This window comes from Saccopteryx bilineata, chromosome X (genome assembly GCF_036850765.1).
Source record: "Saccopteryx bilineata isolate mSacBil1 chromosome X, mSacBil1_pri_phased_curated, whole genome shotgun sequence".
NCBI lineage: Eukaryota > Metazoa > Chordata > Mammalia > Chiroptera > Emballonuridae > Saccopteryx > Saccopteryx bilineata.
In genome coordinates, this window is record NC_089502.1 from 139360050 (window position 1) to 139387142 (window position 27093).

At 42.1% G+C, this 27093-nt stretch overlaps 1 protein-coding gene and 1 pseudogene across 2 annotated transcripts in view; both read right to left on the reverse strand.

Moving 5' to 3' along the window:
• LOC136317306 (large ribosomal subunit protein uL23 pseudogene) overlaps positions 1-18418 on the reverse strand; it is a 79052-nt pseudogene extending 60634 nt beyond the window's left edge.
• Positions 1-19285, reverse strand: part of FRMPD4 (FERM and PDZ domain containing 4) — a 525749-nt gene extending 506464 nt beyond the window's left edge. For both annotated transcript variants that reach the window (XM_066249893.1, XM_066249895.1), the window contains exon 1: positions 19082-19285. In XM_066249893.1, the coding sequence (XP_066105990.1) occupies positions 19082-19170 (89 nt within the window). In that variant the 5' untranslated portion in view covers positions 19171-19285. The remainder of the gene's footprint in view (positions 1-19081) is intronic.
• Between the last annotated feature and the right edge of the window lie 7808 nt (positions 19286-27093).

The window sequence follows — 27093 nt, forward strand, 5'->3', positions numbered from 1 at the left end:
TCAAGAACGCATATGTTGCACTATAGCAGAAGTGGCTGTATCTATTTTCCAAATCTTCCCTAGCTTAAGAGAGATGCTACTGCCAAACCTCTATAAAGGAATATAGAGCAGAGAGCCAGACTGTTCGGAAAAACCATAATACCACCTGAGAGCAAGCCTTCTCAGCCCAGAGAGGAGGACGGAGGGCAGAATAGACAGTGAGCCCTTCAATGAGTGTGAATGGTAACATCAATGACAAAGCTCTGGGAAGTCCAGAAAGAATTCTGTGGCAGAGACTGGTCACCCGGTCACCAGGCCAACTTCTCTTATTCAGGAAACCCAGGAAACCACAGCATCTCATGTGTTTGGATCAGCCTCAGAACGGTTCTAACTAATGGATGACAGCAGAGGTGATACTCGTGCCATGTGGTCGGCTCGATCCTCCTCTCGAAGTCAGACTGCCTTATTCAGACAAGCACGGAAGCTGCAAACTGAAGACAATAGATCCACAAGATGGAAGGAAGTTAGGTCCCTAATCACCCCTTGGAGGACACCTTACAAGAGCAAGACACGAGCGGTTCTGGGTTTGGATATATTACACATTTTGCAGTTATTTTGATACCGCAACTTCAACTTCTTAAATCCAGTGGGCTGATCAACAGAGCCAGCCTGGGCTCTTGGGCCATGTTCCAGATTAAATGTTAAAGAGCCAATGGGGGGGGTATTTTCAGGAGTGTTTGAGAAGTCTGTGCACTTTCTGTGCAAGCATAGGGATCAGACAATGATGAACAAGACAGCCTCTTCTTTCAAGGAATTTCCAGTCTAGCAAGGAGGGAGAGAGAAATATGGATGACTACAAACAATAGCCACAGAGCCAGCAGTTCCACTTCTAGGAATATATACACAACAGATACACATCCATGCAACCAGAGGAAGTCATGAAATAGATCAGGATAGCTCTGTTCAATGTAAAAACTGGAAACTCACCAAACAGCCATCAATAGTAGAGTGGATAAATAAATTGGAGATCTTCAAATAATGGAATACTATACAGCAATGAGAGCAAATGAACTACAACTGCACACGAACATAGATAAATCTCGTGAACATTACTGAGTGAAAGAAGCCAGATAAATCCATATAATTCCATCCAAAGGGCGGGCAGACGAACCAATGGTGAGAGAAGTCAGAATAGAGGGTAACATCAGGAGGAGTTCCAAAAAGGGCCAGGGGAGTTCAAGTTACATTCTAATTCTTGACCTGAGTGGTTGCTATTTGGGTATACTCAGTTTGCAAAAATTGAGTGTGCACACTTATGATTTAATTGTACATGACTATTATGCTTCAGTAAAAAGTTTGTTAAAAAAAATTAACCAGCATTACTGATGTTAGGACACTGTTTTGAAAGAGATGCATTAGAGACTCAAAGATGCAATGGGTCCATAGTGTCAACCACACTCAGTGAGGCAAGGGAGACACAAGATGTTTCCTGGTGGGACGTTTACAACTACTGGCAACCTTAACCCGCATCCTCATCTTGCACCCCATTCGCTTACCTTCAAGTCAAACAAAACATTTTTGATTCACTGCCTAAGTTTATGCTCAAGCCTTAGAATCAGCAGTCGGTAGGAGCCACATCTACACAGATGCTATAAAGACTACAAGCAGAATTGGATTTCTCCACTAATAACATCACTTTTTTTCAATAATTCTCCCCATGTACCCTCCCTTCCTTTTTTCTTGTGTTGTCATACTGTTTGACTCACGGAGGTAAGCAGTGTCTCTTGACACTCCAGGTGCAAGAGAAAATTTGCTGGGCAGGTCTGGTCATGCAAACAATCCATGGTGTATCAGGACTTATCTTTTCTGTGCTGGTTGGCATGTGTTACTTAGAACCCTTTCAGAGCAGATGTCACTGAAGTCCTTACTAGCAGTCTCTCACTACATACCGACTCAGGCTCTGGGCAAGAGGTCCCCTGGGACTGGCACCTAGGCTTACATTCTTAAAGGCTGTCACCATAGAGGAATAAAGCCCCTCTTTGTTAGCTCAATTTAAAAATAAACAAACAGACCTCTGGGCAAGACTGCTCCTTGGCTTGGTCTGGCTCAGAGGGCCGAAGATAAGCAGCCACGCAGGTAAATTCTAGTTTGCACGGAGACGGAGAAGTACCCAAAGGAGGAGGACTGATGTACCAAGAAGAAGAAAGTGTTCCCAGGAAGAGGAAGAAAATCACACACTCACAAACCTAGTATTCTTCAAACACGAGCTGCAATTTATATGGCAGGGTTAGGGAGGTGTCATAAAACTACTTCAGATGGCTACAATGAACAGGAATAAAACATTGGAAAAGGATAAAGTAGAACAGAATCAGATTGTATGCAACTCTATATTATTTTGTTGAAACTTCTGTGTCAATTACGTATAAGTATGTGTATATAGTATATGTCTGTACTGGGTAACAATGGAAAATATATTTCTTACTGGAGTTTTGGTTTAAAAAAATCAGAGTACACCTGACCAGATGGTAGCACAGTAGATAGAGCATTGACCTGGGATCCTGAGGCCAGGTTCGAAACCCAGAGGTCACTGGCTTGAACATGGGATCAGAGACATGGACCCAAGGTCGCTGACTTAAGCAAGGGGTCAGTGGCTCAGCTGGAGCCCCTGGTCAAAGCACATATGAGAAACAATCAATGAACAACTAAGGTGCCACAACTACAAGTTGATGCTTCTCATCTCTCTCTCTTTCTGTCTTTGTCTAAAAAAAAAAAAAAAAAAAAAAAAAAAAAAAAATTGAAAAAAAATTGAAAAAAATTAGAGTACTATAATATTCTAGGCAATCATCAAACATCAGATTCGTGTAACATGTAAGCATCTATACCTAACCACTCATGGGAATACTTAGTAATATTTCATACCTATTCCCATGTCTTCATTTAATATAATGACATCCATAGATATACAAAAAAGTATAGCACATTTTTATTATGAACTATTACACCATATTCAATCAATGAAAAATGGTTAGAAATGAGAAATGCACAATTGTAAGTTTCTCTTCAATGACAGGCAAACAAAAGTGCCTAATAAATTAATTGGTATTATCATAAACACTAAGAAAATTAATTTTAAATCACTGAATGATTTATAATTATCTATAAAACTTCCTTTCAATCACATGATTAATACATTCTTGTTAGAAATAATTTGCTCATTACAGAACAGCAGGAAAGAAAAGACCTCTCAGTTCCCGTAAACTCCAATTGCACAGCATGTGGAACACGGGAGGCACATTGCCCACGCATGTCAACCCTGTCACAGTGGGCTGTTCCGCATCAGGGCAACACTACCATCAGCTGATGAATCAGCCCATAATTATCAGGTGTCCATATAACCATCCCTTTCCGGAGACCAATTTAGCAAATCCTCTCTGCTCTCCAAGCAGGTACTACTTGGAGGGGGTGCTGGTAAATAAAATTTAATACAACCATATAGTCAAGCAATAATGGTTAAAAGCCACTCTATTAGATACAACTTCTAAAAAATACTATGCACAAAATATGTCTAAGCAAAACATATAATTAAGTATTATGGTACTACAACTGATTTGAGAACAAAGAAATACAAAGCCTTTTTTATCTCTTCTCACAGTGAAGACTCTAGGCCAGGGGTCCCCAAACGTTTTACACAGGGGGCCAATTCACTGTCCCTCAGACCATTGGAGGGCCGGACTATAAAAAAAACTATGGACAAATCCCTATGCACACTGCACATATCTTATTTTAAAGTAAAAAAACAAAACGGGAACAAATACAATATTTAAAATAAAGAACAAGTAAATTTATTCCTGACCTGTGGTGGCGCAGTGGATAAAGTGTCAACCTGTAAATGCTGAGGTTGCCAGTTCAAAACCCCGGGCTTGCCTAGTCAAGGCACATATGGGAGTTGATGCTTCCTGCTCCTCCCCCCTTCTCCCTCTCTCTCTCCTCTCTATAATGAATAAATAAAATCTTAAAAAAAAAAAAAAAGGCCCTGGCCAGTTGGCTCAGTGATGGAGCATTGGCCTGGCGTGCGTGGGGCCCGGGTTCGATTCCCAGCCAGGGCATATGGGAGAGGCACTCATTTGCTTCTCCACCCCCCCTCCTTCCTCTCTGTCTCTCTCTTCCCCTCCCACAGCTGAGGCTCCATTGGAGCAGGGATGGCCTGGGTGCTGGGGATGGCCCGGGCGCTGGGGATGGCCTCTGCCCCAGGCGCTAGAGTGGCTCTGGTCGTGGCAGAGCAACGCCCCAGAGGGGCGGAGCGTCGACCCTGGTGGGTGTGCCAGGTGGATCCCGGTTGGGCGCATGCGGGAGTCTGTCTGGCTGTCTCTCCCCGTTTCCAGCTTCAGAAAAATGCAAAATAAATAAATAAATAAATAAATAAAAAGAAGAAGTAAATTTAAGATTCTGCTATGAGGTTTCTGGAAAACGAACTGACCAGTATTTCAATGGGAACTATGCTCCTCTCACTGACCACCAATAAAAGAGGTGCCTCTTCCGGAAGTGCAGTGGGGGGGGCAGATAAATGGCCTCAGGCGGCCGCATGCGGCCCTGTGGGCCATAGTTTGGGGACCCCTGCTCTAGGCCCTTAAAGCAGGCATTCTTGGTCACCTAACCAAAAGTCATTTCCTCCTGCTTCCCGCCCAGAGTCTCAGGTTTGCAGAGCTATCAGATGGCCACATGCTGGGCTGGGGTGAGAGAGCCGCAGCAGCCTGAGCTGAGGCCTCTCCCACGCCAGAAACTGACTCCTAATTAATAATATAAGCCAGGATTCGCCATTGTGGGTGTACCACTGCTATTCTGAGTGGGATAAGTCTACATTATACAGAACTGTTTTACTCATTAGGATGCTTCATTTTCCTGATCTCTTCCCCCTCTATGCCCCTATCCTGAGCCCAACATTATAAACAACTACAACACTCAGGAGCATTGACCAGCGCCTGCCCCCCAGTTGTGAACCACTGGTTCCCTAAACCAGGGATCGGCAATTTTTTTCAATAAAGGGCCAGACAGTAAGTATTTTAAGCTTTTTGGGCCATCTGCTCTCTGTTGCAACTACTCACCTCAGTGGTTAGTGCAAAAGCAGCCATTAGTCATAAGTAAATGATTGGGGTGGCTGTGTTTTAATAAAATGTTATTTACAAAAATAGGTGGTGGCCTATACTTGGTCCACAGATCACTGTGTTTCTGACTCTAAGTCAAAACCAGCCATGGTGACTCCCCTCATCAGGTAGATTTAATAAACACATGAGAAACCATGATAATTCTGGATACTACAAGGTAAAGAGACTCTGCTATGAGGTTTCTGGAAAGGTTTTCCACAAGGAACATATCCTGCTCACCTCTCTGCATCTCTGGGTTCTTTTCTGTGAAGATATGATAGCTGAATCTACTGCAGCCACTTTGCGTCCACAAAAGGTGGCCTCTCCATGCTGAGATGGCACACGAAAAAGATGACAAAACCCAGAGCCCCGAAATCCAGTTACCCATACCGGAAATGGCCCCAGCTCCAGATTCCTTAGGTGAGACATAACTTGTCCTCTTTTTTAAGCTATTTGTAGCTGTGTTTACTATTTCTTACTAAAGAAAGTATCCTAATTAAATAAACTTTCAAACTGATCACAAAGCTAAGGGTTATATATTTCTTCTTTTTATATAAGAACTTTTTTATTGATTTTAGAGAGAGGAAGGTGAGTGAGAGAGAGGGAGGCAGAGGGAGAGACAAGGAGCAGGAAGCATCAACTTGTAGTAGTTGCTTCCCATCTGTGCCTTAACCAGGCAAGCCCAGGGGTTTTTTGTTGTTGTTGTTGTTGTTTTTTGTTTTTGTTTTTACAGAGAGAGAGAGAGTCAGAGTGAGGGATAGATAGGGACAGACAGACAGGAACAGAGAGAGATGAGAAGCATCAATCATTAGTTTTTTGTTGTGCATTGCGACACCTTAGTTGTTCATTGATTGCTTTCTCATGTGTGCCTTGACTGCGGGCCTTCAGCAGACTGAGTAACCCCTTGCTTGAGCCAGCGACCTTGGATCCAAGCTGGCGAGCTTTTTGCTCAAGCCAGATGAGCCTGCACTCAAACTGGCAACCTCGGGGTCTCGAACCTGGGTCTTCCGCATCCCAGTCTGACGCTCTATCCACTGAGGCACCGCCTGGTCAGGCAAGCCCAGGGTTTTGAACAACCAGCAACCTCAGCATTCCAGGTCAAGGCTGTATCCACTGTGCCAACACAGGTCAGTATTTCTATCAGAATATGAGTATGGGGTCAAGATGAACACTTGTTACCAACCTCTAAAATTTAAGTGTTTCTTCTCCAAAGAAAGCTTTGTTGCTGTTCTCCAAGTGCAGCTTTGAATTATATTAGAGAAAATATTGAAGAAGAACAGCATCTTCACTGTTTTCTCCACCTCTCTTCCCTTCTTCCTCCATGATAATGTTACCCTGATTCTGAGAGTTAGGCTCTCTGGGAAGGTGATTCAGAATTGGACATCTCATTGCCTTTTTCTAGGTGTGGCCACATGACCCATTCTGGGCAAGGAGAAGGGAAGATGCTCAGCTTCTGCAGAAGATGTTCCTCCCAGTGCTTTCACCAATTCATTTCCTACCACTGAACCAATCCTATGATGGTATAATGCCTAGAGCTGCAGAGCTGTGGCAACCACTTTCCACCCCTGCAGTAACGAGCATGAAGGTGGTGGAAGACAAAAAAGGAAAAAGCCAGAGTCGATGAATCCATATCCAGAAACCTACCTCTAGGAATGCATTGCTCAGCTTGTTGTTAGCCAAGTACTCCTTTACCTACAGTGAAGATCCCCTGATATGCTCAAAGAAAAGCATACTACGGACAACATTTTAATCTTACAACATAGAAGCTATTGGGGACTAATCAATATAAGTGCCCCTAAACAAACTACCCACACGGTAGCGGAGTTTTGACATCTTCTTCCTAGGACTTAGACATAGGAGAGAATAACCTTGCTGGGATGGCCTGGGAAACTATATCCTCTCCTGTTTTTTCTGTTCTCTGAAGCAAGCCTATGAGATAAAGCACTTTCAAGAGTGCTTCTTACCTTCCCTTCAAAGCACACCGCTCCCAGCAAAGGTTCAAGTGGACAGAGAGCAAACAGTTTATCAGTCTTCTGCTCTGAGTCCTTTACTGCATAGCAAGTACTGGTTATTACCTCTTTATGGAAAAGAAAGCAAGCACAGCAGGAGAATATAAACACTTACAACATAACTCCTATTCCAGTTGTTTAGAATCTAGTTGGAAAGAGAAAGAATTCTTCACAGAAGGAGCATTCAAAGTAAAGAGAACCCTAACTGCAGAGTCCATTTAAGCAGATTTTCAAAAACTCAATAAGATAAAAATATTTACGTATCTAAATCTAGATCCACATATTCATTTGTAGTTTCTTCCATCAAGAACCACTTAATGACATTTGATGACATAAAACGAGGGTTGGCAAGCTTTCCCCTGGTATCTGTAGCAACCATTCCACGCTCCCATTGTATAGAGAAAACAGGCATGGAAGGCACAGGCTGGGTCAAAAACACTTTATTTGGCCCTGGCTGGTTGGCTCAGTGGTAGAGCGTCGGCCTGGCGTGTGGGGGACCCGGGTTCAATTCCCGGCCAGGGCACATAGGAGAGGCGCCCATTTGCTTCTCCGGAACCCCCCCTCCTTCCTCTCTGTCTCTCTCTTCCCCTCCCGCAGCCAGGGCTCCATTGGAGCGGGGATGGCCCGGGCGCTGGGGATGGCTCCTTGGCCGCTGCCCCAGGCACTAGAGTGGCTCTGGTCGCGGCGGAGTGACACCCCGGAGGGGCAGAGCATCGCCCCTGGTGGATGTGCCGGGTGGATCCCGGTCGGGTGCATGCGGGAATCTGTCTGACTATCTCTCCCGGTTTCCAGCTTCGGAAAAATACAAAAAAAAAAAAAAAAACAACAAAAAAATCCCCCACTTTATTTATGGACGCTTACATTTGAATTTCATATAATTTTCAAGTGTCATGAAATATTATTCTTTTATTTGGGGGAATGATATAAAGATGGAAAAGCCATTCTTAGCTTTATAGAAATGCAGGCCCCAGACTGACATTGACCCACAGGGTGCAAGCCAACCCCTGACCCCTAACCTAGAAAACAGGAAAAACTTTGAAACAGCTTCTAGGTCAGCATGACAATTCTGGATTACAGTCAGCATCGCATGTATTTTCTTGTGTTCAGAGGGATTGAGCAAAAAAGGAAAGTAAATTTTAAACAGAAATAAATTAAAATGTTAACATATACCTGTAAGAGTGAGACCACTTCATTAAACACATCTCTGTAGTCTGGATCAATGGAAGTTTGTGGAGTTCCACATGACCGCATAGGCCCTAAAGTGAGACAAACTAAAAGATGAACTGGTAGAGAAGGATTAGGCACTTTATTGCCTCCTACATGCGTTTCATCAACTTAGTTAAATGGCACTCTATTCTTCAGCCTGTCAACATGATCTCAACCGGAAAGCCAAATTATGAACTCATGGTATCAGAATCAAATTACAGGCCGAAAGGAAACATCCATCACATACCCCCAGAACGCGGTTCTCAAAGGAACACCAACTTGTCCCCTTTAATGGATGGAAAATGATGAGACGATAAGAGTATCAGGATTTCTGCCAAAAATTAATAAAATAAACTTTCTATAACGTATACACATTCTTTTTAGGGCTGGGGAACAAAAGGAAACTGTTTCTGTTTATATTTCTCTTAAAGAAAGCCTGATATAGATATAAAAATGGAAGGAAATTTGCTTCACAGTACTTAGTTCCATACAAAGAGACCATTTTTATAATGATATGCTCTTCCAGGTTATCTTAATTTGCTAATAAAAATTACCATTAAAATTTTATAGATCTGAAATTTCTATTATACTTTTTTGATATATATAGCCTTAATCTATTAACTAGCTTGTGTTTCATTCATTTTAATTTAAAATTTTTTTTAGTTTTCAATTACAGTTTACATTCAATATTATTTTATATTACTTTCAAAGTTTGACCTTTAAAAAATTTTAATTACATTTGACATTTAGTATTATTAGTTTCAGGTGTATAGCACAGTGATTACACAATCAGATATTTTACAAAGTGTTTCCCCCCCCCCCCAATATTTCCAGTGCCCCCAGACCCAATACACCATTACAACATGACTGACTATAGTCCCTGTGCTGGACTTAATATCGCTGGGACTTTTGTAACTGTTTATCTGTACTTCTTAACTCTTTGCCATCTCTTGACCCAGTCCCCCAATCTACTTCCCCTCTGGCAACCAACAGCCTCCTAGCTGTTTCTACGAGTCTGTTACTCTTATTTCTTCCTTTACTTTGTCCTTCAGATTCACTCATTTCAAATAGAGAAAACCAAGAAATTATAGGTTAGAACTGCCTGAGTCAGTGATTTAAATTTTCATGTAGGGCAAATTTTTCAACATTTTATCACAGTTTTGGAGATCTATTACCCAAGTCTCATTCTTTCGTATAAGTAAACTTTCTTCTTTACCTACTTTTCCCGAATCTAATAACACTCTTATTAGTTTCTCATGTATCTTTTCGGTATTTTTAATGTAAAGACAAGCACGCACCTGACCTGTGGTGGCACAGTGGATAAAGCGTTGACCTGGAATGCTGAGGTTGCTGGTTCAAAACCCTGGGCTTGCCCTGGATGGTTGGTTCAGTGGTAGAGCGTCGGCCTGGCGTGCAGGAGTCCTGGGTTCGATTCCCGGCCAGGGCACACAGGAGAAGCACCCATCTGCTTCTCCACCCCTCCCCCTCTCCTTCCTCTCTGTCTCTCTCTTCCCCTCCCACAGCCAAGGCTCCATGGAGCAAAGTTGGCCCGGGTGCTGAGAATGGCACTATGGACTCTGCCTCAGGCGCTAGAGTGGCTCTGGTTGCAGCAGAGCAACGTCCCAGATGGGCAGAGCATCGCCCCCTGGTGGTCATGCCGGGTGGATCCTGGTCGGGCACATGTGGGAGTCTGACTGCCTCCCCATTTCCAACTTCAAAAAAATACAAAAAAAACCCCAAAAACAAACAAACAAACAAACAAAAAACCTGGGCTTGCCCAGTCAAGGCACATATGGGAGTTGATGCTTCCTGCTCCTCCTTCTTCTCTCTCTCTCTCTCTCTCTCTCTGTCTCTCCCCTCTATTTAAAATTAATAATAATAATAATAATAATAATAATAAAAGACAAGTATGCTAACTCTTGTGTAATTCACTATTTTTATTTAATAAGTATTTTCCTGTTCTTTATTTTTTATAGCTGCATGGTGTTTCATGTCATTTTAATGAAAGTTCTCATTGATGCACACCTTGAAATTTGCTTATTCTCCATTAAAATGATGGGAGTTTTAGAGTTAAATTTAGAGGAAATATCACATAATTTTTCCCACTACATAAACATGGGAAACAAAGGTTTGAATTGCTAAAAATCCACCTGAACTTACCGCCACCATCCCTCAAGCTTTCCCATCACCAACTGTTTCAAGTCTTGTCCTGAGATTAACTTCTATGACAAATGCTGCCTGTCAACTTTAATACATTTGAGGAACTAGAATGCCCACAATTGTGGCATAAAATGTGATTATCACTTTAAAGGCATCTCAAACTACCTTCTGACTTATAAGTTATGAAATACTCAGTATGCTATTATGTCATTAAAAAATATGCCCATGAAACCAAATGACTTCCTCATAAAGATATTCATCACATTATTATTCAGTGGAAAACAATGGAAAAGCAGTAAATGTTAATTAAATAGGAAGTCATGCAGTAAACTATGGCATATGTAGCTGTTTATTTTACATTTATAAAGAATTTAATGATACAGGAACATAGTATCTTATAAAGGTTTAAATATAAAATTGTGTATCTATGATATTAACTATGCAAAATAGATAGATCACAGAAAATAGAGAGATAGTGATTATACCTGGCTGTTAGAATTTCAAATATATATATATTTGTTTATGTAGTCTATATTCTCAAAATATTTTATAATAAAGTTATCTTATTCTTAAAATCACAACAAACATGTTAAAAACCTGTTGATATTGTTATTTGGACACTTGAACATTCTATCACTTTTCAGAATTTCAATTTTATGTATTAATAGTTAATATATTCCTAGGCTTCAAAAATCAAATTAAAAATATAAAGGATGGATGGGGACATGGGAACCCACTCATGCAATCTAGCTAGCTAGTCCCTCTAGACACACAAGCTACCAAACCCTGCTTTAGAGTTAAACTCCATGTGTCCTTCCAGTCATGTTTAGGCAAACACAAGACTAGATAATGTCCTGTCTTTTTAAAACAGTCTGTACCTAACAATTTTTACTTCATAAATACAGCCAGAGAATGTTCTCTATCACTGCAGAGAGCACGTGTTTGGGGGGATGAACAGAAAGTTAAGGCTGGGAAGCAGAAATGACAAGTGTGCACAAATAAGACACCCAAAGGTAATGGGCGAACCCCAAAAAGATAGAGATAGAAAATGGAGATTTTTCAGGGATAAAACATTGTCAACTATATGATTGTCTTACCTCTCTGCGGTACAGTTGAAACTAATACATAATAACACTGAATGCACAGTTTAACTGGAAAACAACATTAAAAAAATAGAAATGAGAAGAGGGGGAAAAAAGAATGTGGATTTTTTTTCCTATGGGCATTCAAGAGCAAAGAGATAATGATGAAAGAGGGGTTCAGATTTGAACTTTAGAAAAGCTTCCTAATTAAACTCAGAGTGGAACAGTGAGTGCTAATAGGAAAGACCCCCCCAGGGGGACTGGCAGGGCTGGCTGGGGGTGGGGTGTCCCCCCAAGCACATCTGCCTTGGCCTCCCAGCAAAGCAGGCAGCCAGCCAGGGCAGGGCTCTGCCCCAGGGGGGAGTGTGAGCCCGGACTGGGCAGAGCTCAGGGAGGATCACAGTGAAATGCTTCCAGTAAAGGAAGAGGCTTTGAGCCCCACAAGCCATGGGGTCTCAGTCAAGACTACAGTACTGAGCTCTGCCAAAAGCAGCCACAGACAGTACAGAAACAAATGAACATGGCATGTGCCAATAAAACTTTATTTACAAAAACTAGTAACAGAGCAATTATAATATAATAAGTATTTTTTTAAGCAAGCAAATTAGCTGTGCCCCAGGCCACAGAGGAGGACATTGCCCTGAGCTGCAACACAACTAGACAGGTGAGGGGCTTGTAGCAAAACTAATCCCAGACTTCAGCCACAGTGTACCTGACATTACTAAATGCCCCTGCCCCGGGGTCCAGGCTGGTGACTTGAAATGGAAAATCCGAAAAAGACAAGCACCCTAGACTCCACTTAGAAGGGCCACTGTAAAATCACCATGCTTGGCCTCGAATTAGCCAGCAGTCTGAGACCAGTGAAACCACCATGCCACTTCAATATATATACTCCTTTCTACTTTCATGGGCGAATTTCATATTAATTCTATGAACATCGGCCTACTGTTGTCTTTGAAGCTCATTATTGTCAGATAATTATCATGTTCTTATTTTCAAATAAAGCAAATCTCACAGAATTTAGGAAATATATGGAAAACGATCAAGACAAAAATGAAAATCCTATAGTAAATTATAATTATAGGAGAATTGCTCTTCATTTTCAAATTTGAGCAATATTTCTGTCCTAAAAATGATACGATTTTCCTATCATTCATAATGAACTTCCAAAAATACCAACTTACTGACATCTATAAAAGCACGTTAGTGCATAATCATAATTTTGCTTGTTGAGTTTATAGCACGAAAGCACAGATTTCTTAGAAGTTCAAGTTGATTACTTTCAACCAACAATTACAGAAAATAAAACATGTTTTAAAAGTCAAAACATAAATAAAAATTTATTCTCTGAGAGCTAGTCCAAAAGCAGGCCATTTATTTTTAACTCGTGTAGTCTTTTCCACTCCTGAGTTGCTAAGTTTACATTCCTGAGTAATGATAATTGTTTCGCTAAACAAAGAATGATCATTTATCTGCAAAAAGTATTAGGATGGTTTAAGACTTTACTCACTCATCATTCACTGTAAAGTATTTATAGTATGCTAAATGCTGTAAACCATACTTGAAATATATTTCTAAAAGAAGAGTTCAGATAGAAAACCCTTCTCATTTCTTTGCCAGGAAAAAAAAAAATGGGAATGCTAACTTTGTTATCTAAAACGAAGTCTTAGATTTCTTCCAGATAATTTTCACAGCTTAAGTGCATAATGACCTAAATTGCTCAGAAGCAAGGCAGCATTTTTGATATAAAAAAACTAAAGGTAGTGTATAGGTTTATAATACGATGTTCTCAGTCAAATCATAAGAAAGTTGAGTAAAACTCAACTCCAAATTAACAGTCTATCTCCAGTCCTCTACCTACAACTAAATCTACTTACCTAGTTTTCTTTCCATATGGAAAACGATTAACGAAGGTCATCAGCCATTAGCACCAGGAGGCTCAAGTGTACTGTAAGGAAATACCAGGCCTTCTCCTGTGGACTTATCAGTTCTCACAGCATGTTGGTTGAAGCAGGAGAAGTATTACTGCCAATTCCTTTTTCCATCCATGCTAAATGAGAAGTTTAAAGGCCTATGGAAGGCAAGTATCACTCTAACAAGTAACTCTTTAGCCCAAAGAAAGCAGGCCAACTTAGTAACCAAACAATAAGAAATTAAAATTGTCACTGGTGCAACAGATAGAGTAGGGCAATATGTTCACTTGTAATGGTCAGTGTCCCAAAGTTGAACAAATAATTGGAGATCAGATAGATAACGTCTACATGAACGGTGAACATACACTGGTGAACTCATGTACTTAGCATGCTAAATTTGACCTAAGCTGGTAAAGTTTCTCTCTTTAATCAAACTATAGCCAGGCTCCTTGGAGCCCTGTCTTGACTCCACCTCACAGGCCTCAACCATGGCCTACAAAGACTTAAGCACAGTTTCTAAAGGCTTCAGGCCAAGTTTCTAAAAGGACGCAAGCCCCTTTACCATGCCTGCCTGAGAAAATTCAAGGCTGCTGGAGAATGAACTGTTCCAGCCAACCTGAACACAGGGTCCAGTCTCCCAGCTCCTGGGGAGGGGAGGAGCTTAACTTGGGTAAGTGCCGGTCAGCAGACCGAGATGGGTTTCACAGGCACCAAACCGTGCCCCTTACCAGTCTTGGCAATTATTCACTTCCCTGCCTCTACAGAGTTCCCAGCTCACCCCACTCCCAATTCCCTCATTTCCCTTTAAAATGCCTAGTCACCTCTGTACTGTAAGTTGTGTGAATTTGACACAGGCCTCTTTTTCCTATTGCAGTAATATGTTACTGATTAAAATCTGTCCTTACCATTTTAATAAATAGCGGCTGCTTTGTTGATCTTTGACAGTGCATATTTGTTTATACTTATGAGACACACATACTGATTATGCAAAGAAGAGACTATAGGAAAAGGCACTGTTTAACCCAAGGGGTTGGTAAACTGTTTCTGAACAGGCCAGAGAGCATGTCAGGCTCTGGAGGCCGGAAGTCTCTGCAAGCCGGAAGTCTCTGCAGGCCGGAAGTCTCTGCAGCATGTATTTGACTTTACTGTTATGGAAAAATGTAGCCACAGACAATACTCAAATACATGAGCATAACTACATTTGAGGAAACTTTATTTATGGACATTGACATTTGAATTCCATATTGTTCTTTTAATTTTTTTTGAACCATTAAAAATTTTACAAAAAATACTTTTTAAACCATTCTTAGCTCCCAGGCTATACTACAACAGTCAGTAAGCCAGATGTGGCCCACAGGTCATGGTTTGTCAACCCCGACCTAATCTATTTATAATTTTACTTTCTGCCTATGACTAGTTTTCAAAGTCCAAGATCATTTGACAGTAAGAGTGGTAGATTTCAGGACTGTATTTCTCAACAACTCCCAAAATGCTTTCAATATTCTCATTGAGCTCAGTATGAAATCAGTGGTTTTTAAGTCCATTCCTTAAATATGTTTCTATTTTACCAATAATATATATTTTCTCACAGCTAAACTTCCATGGCAGATTCCAAATGAAGTAATAAAGTAACCACATTGATGTGTGTGTGTGCGTGTGTGCGTGCATGCACGCGTGTGCATGTATGTGCATGTCTATGCAAAGAGAGAATGAATAGCTGGAAGGTCTATAAACAGAAAGTGAGAATTTCTGGGTTATGCTTTCAAAGTGTAAGTAAATTTCAGTACAGCTGACAATCTATATCAAATTCTGATAGCAAATGGTGAAATTCTCTTGAGAGGAAAAGTGAGTGATGCTTGAAATGGTACACAGCCTGAACTAGAAATCTTTCCCCTGAAACTGCTATTGACTAGACTTTCACAGCTGCAAACTAGCAACCCCAGGGAAACTAGAGTTGAATATTCCTAAAACAGAAATCTAGTTCTGTTATGAAACTGTTCGTTTCACCTCCTGACAGCCAGGAGAATCAGCAGAACTCAGAAAGGACTCAGATGATAAGCACGTAGCATTGTTGATAAAATTAAAATCCAGAGTCTTGGGGAGTTTTTTATTGCTAGTCTCCTGAGCTCACTCTGATCAGCAACATTAAGGTAAAAAGAGAGAGATGGGAAAATCTGACCTTTTGCATTGCTTCTTTCACTTCCCTTTTCCCCTAGGAAATATTTGATTCTGAATAAGGTAAAGGTAAAAAATAGAAGTTCAGAATCTCTAAATAGATTAGACATAAAAACCTGAGGAAACAATATATTATTCTTCCTCAAATGCATGATGCTTGTAAATAACTTGACACTTTTACTATTACAGATATTACTGACTGCTACATATCACAAAATAACCCATGCAAATTACAAGACGATGTAATATAAAGCAGCTCCCAAATTTACCTAATACAAGAAATAATATCCATGTTAATAATTGGGATCCAATCATCTCAAAGTGTTTGCCATTTTGCTTAAAGAAAAGAAATGAAGTCATGCTATTCAATCCATGAACACATTACTCTGTTTAATAACACCCCTAGGGTTTTTGCATTTCAAATGACTTCCCTTAGGTGAAGGGGCATAATCATCTGTCTTCCTACTGAACTGGAGGCTTCCATAAACACTTCAAAGAGTGCATCTGCTTTACAAACAAAATAGCTGATACAAAGAACAATAACAATAAAAATATATGTGCCTGTTTTTATACTATTATGAGTTTATAGGGCAATCGTCTGTAAAGTGCTCATCTACAGGGATGGAAAATAATATATATAACGGTTACCAAGGAAACAGTGAAGTAAAACTACATGTAAACTATCAAGCATTTAATAATAAAGTGAAAAAATCATCTCCAGATAGATTCATGACACATTGTGCCACCCACGATGGATGTAATCAAGGGTCACAACTCAAAAAGATGACAGAAAGGGTCACAACTGGCCAGCCACTCTAACACTTGGCAGCATTTTCTTAGTGAGGACCGTAAGATGGTATGGGGTTCTTGAGAGGCAATCTGAATTCTGACTTTTCACATGATTAAAAAGGCACAGATTCTGGGAATAAGTGTTCAAATGTAGTTACTTTTAAAAGTTAAAATATGTTGCTTATTCCACTGTGGATTAATATTTTCTTGGAGTTCTCTGTAATTACCATTGTCTTTACACATAGACAGGAAGTTTAGGAAATACCAGGTATGCTTCCTAAAGCACATGCTTTCTGAATGAACATTTAGAAACCCAAGTTCTTGGGAACCAGAGGCAAGGCTAAGGCCTGGGATAACTATGTATATTTATCTCTAAATCAAGAGAATTTTAAGCACTCAAGTAACTACGTTGAACTAAGCTAAATCCTTCAGGAAGATTATCCATTCTGAAATCAGGAAAATCTTGCAGTGTAAGCACTTTTCTACTTCACCTTTGAGAAAAGAGCTTCATTTCTTTAACAGTGTTTAAATCACACACAAGACTATTCCTTCAAGGGCTGAAGCAAGCAGCTGCAAACATGTGTTTCTGCATGCTGATGACCCTCTATTTCAGCTTGGGGACCATGGCTGAGCTCACACTGAGAAACAAAAGGAATTCTTATGGATGGAAGATTCCTTCCTCAGCACATAAGTTCAGAACATGTGCAGCTTCTGGCTTTAGAACAAACACTCTATTTGGATCACATTAAGGATAGAAAGTGAAATTCACACTCATTTACTAAATTTTAACCTCTCTTTAAAATAAGATACTAATCCCCCACAGCCTGGTTTGAGTGTTGTGAAAACTCAAGTTTGTGAATATCATTAAGGCATCCTAGAATTCAGAAAAACAAGTATGAAACACCTTTGCACTGATACACAGCACTTTCCTCTCCCAAGCTCCAGAGTTTAAGGACTAAATCCAGGCTCTAGATGTTTCATTCATCTTAGCATTTTTATCAGTTGAGGCCATGGAAATCAAACTTGGTTACTTTAAACTATACTATTGGTTGAACTTCTCCTTCAGCAGTATCTCTGTCCATCACACAGATGGCACCAGGCAACCACTAAACTGTTGCTCACAGCTGTTTCCCATCCCTGGTTCACGACTTGACAGATGCTTATAAATCAGCCATAGGCAGAAGCATGCACAAAGTTAACAGAGGTGTGAAGGCATGGCCCTCTACGATATTGGCGTGAAACCAATCTGCTATACTACAGTCACCCTCGCCTTGACATGTCTGTGCTCTGATTTGCAGGGCAAAACCTCTTCATTGACTGTTTGCTCTAAGACAGACCCTATTCACCCATCAACTGTATACCTCACATCTACACAGACGAACATACTCTGGGAAACCTGCTTGCAATGTTAAGCTTGCCCTATGTGAGTAGAGAGGGAAGGTGGAGATAGGCAAGAAGAACAAATAAAGACCTGTGGATGCTGGAGAGAGAGGTACATCTGTATGGCAAGATCTAAGCTGACTGTTGCTGAAATGGCCCAAGGCTAAGTTAGCAAAGAAAACTCAACATACATTTCTGACTTGGGCTATCTGAGGCTGCTTATTCTTGCCTGATGCAATCAACACATCCCACCAGGATATTGAGGTATTAGGGAAAATCTAGAATTACTCACTCCATATCGCAAGCAAATCTAAACTGTGTCCTAAAAACCCCTACATCTACCTCCTAAGGTTGTGGTGGTAACTGCTATACAGAGCCCTAGGGGCAGAAGGCCAGTTCTTGCAGACACTTGGGTACAGAAGGTGGGGCATGGTCTGCTAAGACTTAGACTAGGTTCTTCCCACTCGATGCCATACCTTAACAGACACAGACCGACTTCTTCGGTTTTCATGAAGACTTGGGAAGTAGAAGCAGGCCAGAAGACCACTCTGACCCCGTGATCGCAGGCGGCCAGAAGTGGACATGTCGCCCCTCTATCACCACTGCCCGGGAAATCTGCCTGAAGTGCTGATTGTTCTTTTGTTTCAACAACATGGCTACTTGGAAACAAATTTCTAAATCTTTCAAGGCTCTGGACTATATAGTTACCTAAAGAAAGGCTAAAGGTCTTTCTCTTCTGTCTCCTTGAATTCAGCATCTAGGTCACTGCTGGAAACACCTGGTCAACCTACAAGCTGAGTTGTACAGAGTGTGGAGGTGTCATTTAGCAGTGGGGGGAGGGGGCCACTTTTGATCACTGTGCCCAGAAGGACCGACCCCAGCTCTAAGGAGTTTGGGTTCTCCCTGGCAGTAGCAATTACAACCATCTTCTCTTAGCTCTAAATCATAAATGTAACCCAAGCACCACTGGGTCTTTTCCTAAGAGAAAACAAACTGTCGTGAATACTGTGGTGTGAGTGAGGGCATGTGTATTTCTCTGTGCGTGGTCTACACCCATGGACACACAAGCCCCATCAGCTAGTGAGACCTAAGTTGAACGCAGCAGCCCCTGGCCACCTGGTTTCAGTCCTATCTTAAGCCCCGCTGCTCTCTCCAGCTTTTGCTTCTCCCCCAGTCTCCTGGAAAATAAAGCACCAAGTTGCCCACTGAGACGGCCCTGGGTGCAAATGAACCGGCGCAGCCCCTACCTCGAGAGCTTTGCAATCTTCACAAAGCTGAAGACATCCATGCAGGCAGCCGGGAACCCGAGCGCGGTGGCTTCCTCGCCCCTTCTCATGCCAGCAAGGGCAGCCTCCGCAGCCCCATGGCCGGCCAGGACCTCAGCGCGCCCCGGGGCTCGAGTGGCAGCGACAGTGGGTGGCAGCAGCGGCCCTGGAGAGCCTGCACCTGGAGGTGGCGGCTGCTACCCCCCTCCGGCCGTGAGCTGCGTGTGCATCCCCAAGCTGGACCATTGATGGGGCGCCCGTGCAGGGAAAACTCAACTGAGAGAGGGGCGGGCAGGCTGCGCGAGGCGGGGAGAGTGGGCTGGGTCGTGCGCTCCGCCCAGAGCGCCCCTGCGGGGGACTGCCGGGCGTCCAGCAAGGCCCGGTCGAGGGGCGCTGCCACCGCTCGCTGCCCGCTGGCCCCGCTGGCCCCGCTGGCCCGCGCGCCGACGAGCGCAGACTGAGCCGGGCGCCGGCTGGCCAGCTTGGCACACGCGCGCGCACCCCTCCCGGCACTGCAGCTGCCTCCCTGCCTCCTTCCTCAGGCAGTGTCCCTTCTCCTCTCCCCACCCCCACCCGCGGAATGGGGGTGGGGGCTTGGTGCTCTCCTGTCCCCGGCTCTGTGTGCCTTTAGATCGGGAAGATCTGATCTAATGGTCTTAGGCACACCCGGGACCTGAACGCTGCCTCCGCCCTCCCCGAACCCAAGGAGAGCCAAGCAACCGCAGGTCGTCCAAAGCCTTGGTTTGTTGCAAAAACAAAACTAGCGACGGGGACCGGGCAGGGATGACAGAGGTTGGGCTGATTGTCAAGGGGGAGCGGAGGGAGATGCCCAGCGCAGTGGGCACGGATTGGAGAGCGAAGAGTCCCCACTGTTTCCCCCAGAACCGCTGGAGCGAGACGTGACAGCTGGGCTGCTGGGAATGTGTCTTTGGACCGCAGCACCGGGGGAGCATCGGAGAAATAAGAAAATAAGAACGGGAGGCGTTTCGGGAAGTGAGGGTCCACACAACTGCTTCTCACTAGAGGGGCACAGACAGGAGGGTCCCGGGAGCCAGTGGCGCGGAGACGAATTTGAATGAGGTTCAGAATGTAAAGGAAGAGAAGGCATGGGATGAGGCTCCGGCAGACAGCGCTAGCGGCTTCCTCAAATTGCTCAGTGGGGGAAGAAAGACAAAAAAAAATCGTGCTCAAGAAACAAAAACAGAAACAGAAACACTCACCTTAGGCAGAGTAAACTCCAAGTTGCAGCCATTAAGAACTCCTAGCCTTTTCTTTTACATAATTATCTGGGATAATCGCGCCTCTTCATTAACTCAGTTCTGTCTCTCCCAGGCTCAGGCTTTTTCTGCCCCTTTTTCTTGTTCTTTCTCTTGGAGTCTCAAGGCCTCTTCTCCAAAATCCTTTAAAATCTCTCCCCAGACTCCCTGAAGGTCAGGCAGCTACACAAAGTATGTGTTCTCCCAGCCAGAAGCGTCCACCTGACGGCAGGGCCACCGCAAAGAAAAGATGCCACCCCCGAAATGTTGGAGGATCTGGCCAGCGCGCTTCTAGCTCTCAGAGGGGATTAGGCAAAAGGAAATAGGTTTGAAGTTCCCAGACCATGTTCCTTTCCTGGTCTGCTGCTGTATTTCAAGTCTTCAGTATTCTAGCCTATGACTTCCACCTTTTCTAAAGGCATTTCTTTCAAAAATTAAAAATAAAGTCAGTAGCAATCTGAAAAATCTAAATATTTTCAAAAATCAAGCATAAAATTACATTGTTTTAAAAAATAAATAGAATAAACTTTCCTTCCGTTTCTTACAGACTAGCATAATTTTATGAACAGGATTATTATTCATAACTGGAGGAGGCAAGAAGGACCTTGGCTTTTGAACCCCCTATCGCTTGCGAAAAATAATTATAGTTTGGGTCTGCACTGTGTTTTATAATTTTTAAAGCACTTTGCATTTGAGTCTCATATCAATGTTGTCATATAAGTAAGGCAGTGTGTTGAAAAAAGAAAATTATTTCATTTTTATGCCACAATATTGTCTCAATGTGCTAGAGAAAGAGATGCATTTTAAACATGGGTCAGATAAGGTTACTTCTCCTATCTGAACTTTGCAAAAGCTGCCCATTTTCTTTTGGGCTGAAGTAGCACTCCACGACAAAGGCCAGCAAGGCCCTCGATGCCTGGTCCTTGATCTCCCTGACCTCATCTACAACTCCCCACTTCACTCCCACCACCGCACTTCCAAAGCCCTCGGAACACTGGACTCTTCGCTGTCCTTAAAATTTTGCAAGCATCCTCCCTACTTGGCTCTTTGCAATGGTTGTTCCCTCATTCTGGAATGCCTTTCAGATATTTGCATGGCCAGCTCCTTCACCCAAAGCCATTGCAAAAATATCACTTCCAAAAAGCCACCTCTGAAAAGCCTATTTAAAAGGGCAAGGCCCCCATGCTCTGGTCTCCAACATTCTATTAACCATTTTTTCTTGATACACAGCACTTATTACCTACTAGACTAGTATATTATTACATCATTTATTTTTTACATCTATTGTTTCTTCTTTCTTTTCTGATTATTTGACTGGAATAAAAGCTCCACAAGGGCAGAGATTTTTTTTTCTTTTGGTTTTATCTCGTTTCCCACCGATGGGTCCCAGATACCTAGACAGTTTATGGGTGTAGAAGTATGTGACATTTGTTAAGTGAATGTTATGTTCCTTAGATCAGAGCCAAATTGACACTGGCCAAGCATCCCCAGTGGGTACTAGTCCCTCTCTGAGCCCATAGCTGTTTGTCCATCTCCTCTCCACTACTTTATCCCAGCATACTTCTTCCTCCTTTGGATTGCTGATGATAGCAGTGACTGCCCTCTCCTACCCTCTTCAGTTATTATTCCCCTTTGCTCTTTCCGCCTTTTCCCAAGAGAGTGGTCACCAACACATTCCTCCATCTCTTTGTCAACATCTGGCGACACAAGACCACTGTTGATCAAAGAAAGGTGGTAAAGCAATGCCTTATGCAGGATGTGCTTTCAAAAAGTGCTCCCTTCTGAGAACAGAACAGTTGGGATGCCCTTTGAAAAAAAATAACCCTATTATTAAGAATTATTCCAGGCCCTGGCCGGTTGGCTCAGCGGTAGAGCATCGGCCTGGCATGTGGGGGACCTGGGTTCGATTCCCGGCCAGGGCACATAGGAGAAGCGCCCATTTGCTTCTCCACCCTCCCTCCTTCCTCTCTGTCTCTCTCTTCCCCTCCCGCAGCCAAGGCTCCATTGGAGCAAAGATGGCCCGGGCGCTGGGGATGGCTCCTTGGCCTCTGCCCCAGGCGCTAGAGTGGCTCTGGTCGCGACAGAGCGACACCCCGGAGGGGCAGAGCATCGCCCCCTGGTGGATGCAAGAGTCTGTCTGACTGTCTCTCCCCGTTTCCAGCTTCAGAAAAATACAAAAAAAAAAAAAAAAAAGAATTATTCCAGATACCAAATAGTTATTCAAGAGTAGATGTGACAGGAAATACACATCATGTTTATTTGTAGAAAGCCTCCCTTCAGGACACCTGGTCTACCTGGAACAGTTTGCCGTTGGGTTTCAGTCTATGCCAAATTGAGCACTATGCTGACTCTCCACAGCCTGAGAGCTAGCAAGGAAAATGAGCGGCTTCCTCGGGTCTTCATACTTCTCTGATATATTATCAAGTATGGATTCTAATGAATTGGTATCTTTTTCTAAAGCAAAGAGTTTCTCCCCCTCCTCCTTTATATTTGATTAACGTAAAAATGAAAGAACCTGTTCCCTTGAAACATGCTAACACATCCAGTCTGTACCTTCGAGCCCTCTTGGCAGAAAGGCAAAGAATTGAATAGCTGGTCTGTCAGCTCTGTCCGTCTCTGTGCCAGGTGTGTGCAGTACACCTTGGGATAGGTTTCTTTGTCTAGCGTGAAATAGATCTGCCTAAAAAAGCAAAACCCACTGGGTGGCATTTGAGTACATACTCAAAGTAGTGATTTTCTAAAGTTTCATCTTCAGCCTGGAGAAATTTTAAGACCCTTTTAGATCTCGCACAGATTTATTCATTGGAAACTGTATTACCCAGTCTTGGCAATCTATTTAATTTGCTTTAATCGAATCCAAGTGACAATTGGTCATTTCTGAAAGCCAAACACACTTTCAAACGCTTTTGAATATATTCACGAATAAGAGACTTAAAGGGCATCAGCTCTAGAGCAAGTCGTTTACTGAGACTCAGCTTTCCCACCTGTAAAATGAAATGATAATGCATCCCTGCTAACACAGAGTGAGTCTTTGAAAAAGGACACTGATTCAGAGCATCGTGCATGTAAATTGAGGCACATGGGTATAAATTCCAGAAGGATTTCAACAACTGTCTTCAGCCTTGGCATTACTGTTAGAAAGAGTTTCAGACTCTAAGATCACTACTTCGAAGGTGAAAACATTTACTCTGATTGATCAGAGGTAGACGGATTGCCTAAAAATCAATCTCATTGTTGCCTAGTTTATCTCCAAAGCCCTAAGCAATAGAATCCTTTGTGCTCTGCGGGCTTCTCATGGGAAGAGGAGTCACTGGTAAGGCTTTGTCTCAAGTGGGTGTCACGAATCTGCTATTGGCCCAGATGTGCCATACAGGATGGCAGCTTAGGGTTCTTTTAGTATAAATTACAGTTGATAGCCTCATGCATTTCTCACATACACTGTAGCATCTTAACCATCTGGTTGGTCTCACAAACATAGAAGTGACAGAATCAGATTTATATTTTAAATGACCATTCTTGAAGGATATGAACAAAAGAGCAGGAGGACAATTTAGAAGCATAGGATATGTTTTGAGCAGGATTTCTGAGAAGTAAGGAGAGAAACCAAGAACAATACACCGATTAATGTTATTTTAAAAATACCCCAATTTCCTTCACCAGGTATTGAACATAGAAAATCCAGAGGGTTTTCCCTGACTCTCTGCTCACGTAATCTACCTTCCCTCCTGTTCCTCTCAAAGAACTATCATGCTCTGGAGGCCAACGGTCTTGATGTGTGATCCATGCCTCTCCTGCTGGTTCCAGCCCCTCAATGTACCACCTACTCTCTCTTTTTACTACATTACTATTTTCTCCTCAGTGACTGGATCATTCCCATGTACATTAAAAAAATCTCTTAACCCCAACACCCACCTCCCTTTAACTAAGACTCATTCTTTTACTTATCTTCATGGTGAAACTTCTCCAAAACCTTCTTTATTTGCTATCTCTTGCTGCATCTTGAATCTTCTCCATCCGTGATTTCCAAACACCTTTGTCATCACTACTCCAATGAAACAATTCTTGTCAATGTAACCAGGGACATCTACACAAATAAATACAATGGCCAGTGTCTCAGTGCTCATTATCTTTGACTCAGCCGTCCATTCCCTCTTCCTTGAATCATTTCTTTCACTTGGCTTTGGGGCCATCATACCCAGGTTTCTTCTCAATATCTTTCTTGTTATTCTTCTGTCACTGTGCCTCCTCTAGCCAAACTTTAAACATTGGAATGTCCCAGGACTCAGTCTAGACCTTCTTTTCATTGAGTATCTATGCTTACTTCCTAGGTAAATTAATTTAATTTTATGATGTTTGATACTATCTATAGGCTGACAACATCCACATTTATATCTCTGGCCTGGGTACCTCGACTCCAGATGATCTACTTAATATCTCCATCTGATGGCTAATAGGCACCTTGAACCTAACATGTCCTACAACTAATTCGCATAGAGAAGACTCTTTCCTACAGTCTTTTCCATCTCAATGTCAACTCCATCCTTCTAGTTGCTTAATAGGCCCACAATGGTTAAACAACTCTACTCCACCACAACCACCTATGAGCATTACACCATCTCTCCCTTAGATAACTGTAATGGCCTACTAACTGGTCTCCTTGCTTACTCCACTGCCACCCACTATACTCAACACCTACAAGGCTCCTTTTAAAACAACTGGCAGATCATGCTGTTTCTCTGCTCAGAACCTTCAGCTACTTCCCTATTCACTCACAAAAACACATGATATGGTTCCTTGTCCCTTCCTGACCCAATACCCTGCCCCACTCTCCCCTAATCAGACTGACCACTTGGCTACTCCATTTCCTGACCTTGGGCCTTTGCACTTGTTCTCTTTTTGCCAAGAAAATTCTTCTACCAGAGATGAAAGAGACCTTTCTTTTATAACACTCTATTTCAAACCAATATCCCACCCTCTAAATGCCATATGCATGCTTGTTTTATTTTTTTCATAGCATTTCATACCATAGGATAATTTAAATTTATTTTTTATTTCCTATTCCTCAACCTGAATGTTAACTCCACAAGGAGAGATCAATACATACCGTTGAATGAATAAGTGAATGAATGATTAAATAAATGGCATTCCATAAAAGTGAAACAAATTGCTTAGAGTCACATAGATAGTAGAAGAATGAGGATCAGAATCCAATTTCTTTGTACTACACCACCTGATGCCTGTCCCATCTGAATTAGTATGTAATAGACTGTAGATTGCCACAGAGAGAACGGGCAACTGGTGCAGAAAACAGGGACTGTTTCCTGAAGGTGGCAACACCAAGTCTTCAAATGTATGTGAAATTTAGTTATCCTCAAGGTAGGGATGGGGGTGTGGATGGTTTCTGTGGTGGAGGCACAGTATACTAAGGCACTCAAGGGCATCAAACTGTTGTGTATGCAGGAAATGTGGGCAGTCTGATGTTTCTTGATTCTACAAGAAGGAAGAGAAAAAACAGGAAACTTGAGAGGCAGGCAGAGGCCAGGTCATGAACTATACTTTATGATCAGTAGGCTTCCAATTTTGAACAGCATAATGCTTTTACCAGAAGCAATTATTTCCAAGAATCACAATACAGAAAGCAAATATATAGTTTAATTTTCCTGTTTGAAGTGGGAATGTAGACTCCAGCCCAAATGCAATCTCCCTGCATTCCTCCCTTCACGATTGCAACAAAAAAAATAAAATACCTAGGAATAAACATAACAAAGAACGTAAAGGACCTATATAATGAAAATTACAAAGCATTGTTAAGGGAAATCGAAAAAGATACAATGAGATGGAAAAATATTCCTTGTTCTTGGATAGGAAGAATAAATATAATCAAAATGGCCATATTACCCAAAGCAATATACAAATTTAATGCAATTCCCATCAAAATCCCTATGAGATTTTTTAAAGAAATGGAACAAAAAATCATCAGATTTATATGGAACTATAAAAAACCCCGAATAGCCAAAGCAATCCTAAGGAAAAAGAATGAAGCTGGGGGCATTACAATACCTGACTTTAAACTATATTATAGGGCCACGATAATCAAAACAGCATGGTATTGGCAAAAAAATAGACACTCAGACCAATGGAACAGAATAGAAAGCCCAGAAATAAAACCACATATATATGGTCAAATAATCTTTGATAAAGGGGCCAACAACACACAATGGAGAAAAGAAAGCCTCTTCAACAAATGGTGTTGGGAAAACTGGAAAGCCACATGCAAAAGAATGAAACTCGACTACAGCCTGTCCCCGTGTACTAAAATTAATTCAAAATGGATCAAAGACCTAAATATAAGACCTGAAACAATCAAGTACATAGAAGAAGACATAGGTACTAAAATCATGGACCTGGGTTTTAAAGAACATTTTATGAACTTGACTCCAATGGCAAGAGAAGTGAAGGCAAAGATAAATGAATGGGACTACATCAGAATTAAAAGTTTTTGCTCAGCAAGAGAAACTGATATCAAAATAAACAGACAGCCAACTATATGGGAACTGATATTTTCAAACGACAGCTCAGATAAGGGCCTAATATCCAAAATTTACAAAGAACTCATAAAACTCAACAACAAACAAACAAACAATCCAATTAAAAAATGGGAAGAGGACATGAACAGACACTTCTCCCAGGAAGAGATACAAATGGCCAACAGATATATGAAAAGATGCTCAGCTTCAT